Here is a 5,685-nt window from a genome sequence, read left to right as displayed (position 1 = left end):
ACGGTTTCTCTGGGGTGTAAAGACCCCAACAGGCAGCTGAAGTTGGGGTGGGTCAAGGAGCGAGCCTGCAATGAAAACACACTGGAGCTGCCACGGTGCTGGTTTAGACAGAGAGATAAATGCTTTGCTGACAGCTCTTTCGAAGTGTCTCTGTCCATTCCTCTATCCTGCGCTGTTCCTTACAACAGGATACATTTCTTTGTAGGATTGTGGCAGGAGGCTGGAGGGTGCACTGGGAACACCCTGCCCAGCTCTGCCTCTTCCTCCTGCAGCTTCAGCCAAAAACTCCTTCACCTTTTCACTTCTGTTCTGCTGTTAGACTTGTTTGCAGGCTTGCGAGTATGTTTCTGGTGAGGCTTAGAGGGGGACTCTCTGCAATCCTGTTAAACACATCCCCAGCAGAGGGATTGAAAGGGTTTGCTCAGTGTGTAGATATATGTGTGTGCAGGACGGGCTCTGCGGCAAGGTGGGCGAGCTGGGCTGTGTATGTACTGAGCCAGACGATCCGGGTGTGTCACGGGATGCTCCTGGTGCTGTCTCCTGAGCAGGAGATGTGCAAGCCCTCTCTGGAGAGGCCTCTCTGGATGGTGGCTCGTCTCCCTTCCTGCTGCATTCTCCCCATTGCATGAGCAGCATTGGGTTCATTTAGGAGATCCCACTTAGGAAGAGGCCCCTGTGCTATAAAGAGGAGGGTAGAGCCCACATCCCGACAGGACACGTGAGGACAGCTCGTGCCTGCAGTGACATATGTGTTCAGATTACACAGCACAGAGGGGGCACTGCTGGGTTTGGTCTTCTCCAGACCTTGGCACCTTTTATGCCTGCTGTTCCCCTGCTAGGTAAAATGTGGTGCTGGTGCAGGGCTGAATTGATGCCATCTGTACCCCCTTGGCATGGGGCAGTGCTTGCAGGGTGTGCTGCTCCTCCAGGGTCTCAGTGTGTCCTGAGCTGACAGGGTCCCTCCTCCAGCCTTGGTGAGCAGTCCCTTTGGCCTGCTCAGTTCATTGCTACTCTGCTGAGACCATCCATTAAGAGGACAAACAGCGATTTGCTCTCCTGGCAAGGGGGAAATAAGCAGCTATTTATTAAGAAATCCATTTGGATGCTGTAGAGAGGGAAATAATACAAGAACCAAGATGGAACTGAGACCAGCATGCAGTTTTACACACTGTCTTAATGACCACGGAGCAGAGACTCCAGAGAGAGCAAATGGGAAATGACTGATCCATACCCTGTATTCATGTGTCCTCCCCAAGCACCCTGTGACCTTCTTCCAGGTTCTCCATCAGGAAGAGCCACAAGAGGAGACATTTGGGCCTTTACTCAGGCAGCATCCTGGAGGCAGGTGCTTTGCTGCTGTGAAGAACACATTAGACTGGTTAGATCATCTCTACTTTTCAGTTTTAGCTGCTTGGTTTTGCTGGTAGCTGGCAGCCTGCATAGGGGCATTCACTGGGGACAGGTCATTTTTAAGCCATCAGTGGGCCATGGGATATTGAATGTTGCCCTTCCCCCTTGGGCTGGAGCAGATGCTGGCAGCGATGGGACCTGAATCCTTTCCAGTTGCCAGCAGGCACTTGCTGAACACGTCTGTCTCTCAGCCAGATCTTTGTCCTTTCAGTTATTTGCTTGGGTTTTTCTCAGTTGTCTGCCAAGGGCAGCCCTGAGGGATGTGAGTGGCTTTATTGACACGTGCCCTTTTCACTGTGGTGTCTGTATAGTCATGGGGACTCCCAGCTGGGAGCAGGACAAGAAAAGGCAGCATGGAGAGATGTGTGGTGTATCCAGCATAAACACTTACAACACAGAGGAAAAGGGAGAGGGAACATGACAGTTTGAATCCTGGGCACTTTAGGGCTATTTTTATATGCTTTGTGGTGGGTTTGGGAACAAGAGGTCATCAGCTTGGCCTGCAACAAGCTCAGCCATGGCTCTGCCCATGCTTCTTTGCCCTGGCTGGCAGTACCTGAGTTTTCCCTGCTCTGAAGCACAGTCCTGCCTGTGTCCCACCTTGCTGAGCCACTCCTGGGCTGTGTCAAGCCCTGCTGCTGGAGGAGGCATTTTCCATTCAATAACCATTAGTGACTTCTTGGAGATGTGCCTGCATCTGCAGACTTTATTGCTTTGCCTCTCTTGGTTTGCGTTGCTGCCTGCTCTTTCTCTCTGGTTTTTTGTTGTGCTCCTCCACTTAGGCTCCAGGAGAGCTTTTGTTTTGCAGCTTTGCTTTAACCTTGTCAGACAAGTGAGGACTGAAAGGCAGGTTTCCAGGCTGGCCACTGTCCTCCATAATGACATTCTTGTACTTGCTGGATACGGTTTGTACCATTTGATGGATTTAAAACAAAGAAAGACTTTTTTCCCCCTGCACAAGCACTGCAAAAGGAACATAAACATCTCTTTGTTGTTCCCAAGCAGAGCAGAAAGCTGTCCTGAGCATTACCTGCGGAGCTTCAGGCACTGCTTCCTAGAAAGCCCTGTCCCGGGGCCAGGCTGGCGTGCTGCTCCGGTAGTTGTGAGGAGGCCACGTAAAGCAATCACCATTAGGAGGGACAGGCCCGTTGGCAGCAGCTCTTCCAGCTGCAGTGAGGAGAAGGGAAACACGAGCAATCACTTCAGGAGGTCCTGCATATTCTACTTCCCTTGGAGGAGGCGGCTGCGGGATTCCCTCCCGGGCACAGGCAGGGGAAGCCGCTGCTAAGCCCTGGTGCTGGTGGTGCCGGTTTGCTCTGTTGGAAGCAAAGCACATGTGGTGGAGCTGGCAGCAGGCCCATGGGAGAGCCTGCGAGGCTTGCATGTTTGTGACGGGAAGGATGGACCTCACGCAGCCAGCGGGAAGTGGGGTAGCTCCAGGGAGCGCCGTAAGGGACAAACAGAGGTATGAGGAGCGTCAGGCACAGTGCTGGTGTGAAGGCACAAAGAAGCAGAGCACCTTCCCGTCAGCACCATCAGAGGGGCATCTTGCAGTGTACCCAGGACCAGGAAAAGAACATGCGTGTCCAGGGGCTGTGCTGGCAGGAGAGCGGCCAGGTTGGCTCCATGGGAGTACAAAAAGCGTAAGCTAACCCTGTGAAGGCTTTTCTCCTCTCTGACAGGGCTTCCAGTGGCAGTTTGTTTTCCACTCCTGGTGCTCTGAAGGAAAGTAACTGGCTTTTGTGGTGAGTGGCCTCCTGAACCACTCCTGGCTTAGAGTGATCAGTGGGAAGGCACTGGGGGTTTCCAGGTATTAAGATACTCTCAGCTGACCTGCTTGGAGGCAGACCTGCTAAAGAGGCTGGAGATCTGGGCTTTCCATCCCTTCTACAGGCATCTTTCATCATGCAAATTCACTTTCTTACACTTCTTTTTGAGATACCCAGTCTCGGCTGACATGGGAGAGAGCAGGGTGGGACCGTTTACTGCAGAGCCTCATTTACAAAGCAAATGGTAGCACAGCTCTCACATGCCGTGGGGAGACAGCACAGGGCAGCCACAGGGGTTCCTCCCTGCTGGACTCTGGGATCATGCCTGGCTCTCGGGAGCACACCTGGTGGGAATCCTCCGTATAGCTGCAGACCCGATCCCTGCAGGCAGAGGAGGGTGATCTCGGGAATGTCAGAGCTCAGGGTGCATGGAGAGGACATGACTTGGTCTGAAAGGTGCTGCAGTCAGCAGGAGGGTTCCACTGGCGCTGGGTGCAGGCCCTGCTGAGCACAGGAATAGCTCCGTGCGGGCAAGGGCTCATCTCTGAGGAGCTGCATCACGGGCGCGTGACTGGAAACACAAGAGCATTCCAGGCCCCTCTGTGGCCCTCTCCCAGCAGCCAGCGCCTGCTGCCAAGGGGATTTACTCCAGTTACACAGCTCACCCACTTATCCCCCAGGACAGGGAAGAAAACGTGTTCAGTGGTGAGGAATCACTGCAAGCTACAAGCCTGGGACAAAGGGAGCCCCTGAATGCTGCCTGGTTGAACGCCTTGTGCTCTGTGTGGTGAATAACAGCTGGAAGGAATCCCTTGGAGGCAAAACTGCAGCTAGGAGACCTGAGGAGGAAGCTGCTGGAGACACATACTAACTCCATTGGCCTCTAGTCTTGCCCTTCCTAACAAATGTCACTAACTAGGTAATGTTCTTCCAACACTAGCCAGGATTTGGGGGTTAAGGTGCAGAAACCTAAGTTTTTCCCTACTCTGTAGCTACTGTGTCTCAAAGGGTAAGTTGTGATCCCTGTGAAACTTCGTATCTGTCGCTGGAGCCTGGAAAACATGAATCTGATTCCAAAACCAGACTGTGGCTGAATAAAACCAGGCAGAGAAGCTGCAGAGAGAGGCTGGTTTAGACCCTTCTGCAGCCACAGGAGATCTGTCAGGGCTGTAACCTGGGAACCAAGGTGTGAAACTGAGAGCTAGCAGGGAGGATATGATTTCCTTCCTAAGCTTTGGGTTGTGTTCAGAAAGCACCAGGTACTGTGGATTGACAGGAAAGGCTGCTCGTGGCAGCTGTGAGGACTTGGAACGGGCAGGAAATACAAGTGTCTGGATTTGGGGAGCTTGCACAGAGCAGGGCTGTGCTTGTGCCTTGTGTGCAGCTGCCACGGGGGGTGTTCCCAGTCACCTCACATTTCACTGGCTTTGGGTAATGGCCAGTACCTTGGGTTTAACCAAAGGCAAGCCCAGACCCCGATGCACCTGATGTTGTGTCATGGGAACATTCCTTCCTGCTCCCGAAACACTCGAGTTACATCCTGATGCCTCTGGTTCAAGTCCTTAGTTCAGCTCAGGTCTTACTGCTTACAGAGCCCAGGCAGTGCTCAGTTCAGAGCTTTCTTGCAGCAGCTGCACGTTGTGTGGTGAAGTGTTTCCTTGCATTCATTGTGAAGTGACTTGCTTTGAATCCTGCAGTGTGACCTCTCGCTGCAGGATGCACTTCCCGAGATGAGTCAAGGGAGGAAGAGCTGTGCTGAGGGAAGGCGCTGCTTGTGCTCACATCCTAGACACATCATCCACCCATCCATCCATCCATTTCCCTCGAGCTCCGGCTTGGAGATACGAGGTACAAATAATACAGCAGCCAAAGAATCCTGTACCTGGTGCAGTTGCCAGGAGCTGCCTGCTGAGGTGCTGAGGGATGGTGAAAGAAAGCTTCAAGGTTGGCTGAAAAGACTGTAACCCCTAATCATGAGCATGGCTCTGCCTCACCAGCTGTGTTGTGGAGGGCTGTCAGGTATACTCCAAACACAAGGTGGTGATGTCCTGTTTGTGCTTCTGCTTCCAAGTTTCTTGCCTATCCTTGGGTGAACATGCATATTTGACCTACTAACCTGAGGGCATAACCTGTTATTGCTGGAATAACCAGGCTTTTGGCCTTGGGAAATGGCTGAAGACTGCAGAAGAGGACAGAAACTAGAGGAAGGTAAAAACCTGTACCTAAACACCCTTGGTAGCTTTGTTAATGTGCTAAGTGTATTTTCATAGCCCAGAGTCACTCGTGTGCAGTGAAAGCTGCTGTCATTGTGCTGCCTGGATGGTGGTCAAATAGGAGGCATAAACAGGCATGGGCTTTTACTTTGCAGGGGCATCCAGCAGTCCCCCAGCTTCTAAAATGGGCTTTGGAAGGTGTCCAGGACGTGGAGAGCTCCTGGGGAGAGCACAGAGAAGTCCAGAGATCTTGGAAAAGCAACTCACAGGAATGCTGGAGAATTTGGGTTATG

At 52.5% G+C, this 5,685-nt stretch overlaps 1 protein-coding gene across 1 annotated transcript in view; it reads left to right on the top strand.

Moving 5' to 3' along the window:
- Positions 1-4,084: 4,084 nt before the first annotated feature.
- HOMER3 (homer homolog 3 (Drosophila)) overlaps positions 4,085-5,685 on the top strand; it is a 10,813-nt gene continuing 9,212 nt past the window's right edge. Inside the window, exon 1 of the mRNA XM_010017411.1 lies at positions 4,085-4,098. Within this exon, the coding sequence (XP_010015713.1) occupies positions 4,085-4,098 (14 nt within the window). The remainder of the gene's footprint in view (positions 4,099-5,685) is intronic.

This window comes from Nestor notabilis, unplaced genomic scaffold (assembly GCF_000696875.1).
Source record: "Nestor notabilis isolate BGI_N333 unplaced genomic scaffold, ASM69687v1 scaffold20056, whole genome shotgun sequence".
Taxonomy (NCBI): domain Eukaryota; kingdom Metazoa; phylum Chordata; class Aves; order Psittaciformes; family Psittacidae; genus Nestor; species Nestor notabilis.
Note: the sequence above shows the minus strand (reverse complement) of the source record. Positions and strands in the feature narration are given on the sequence as shown.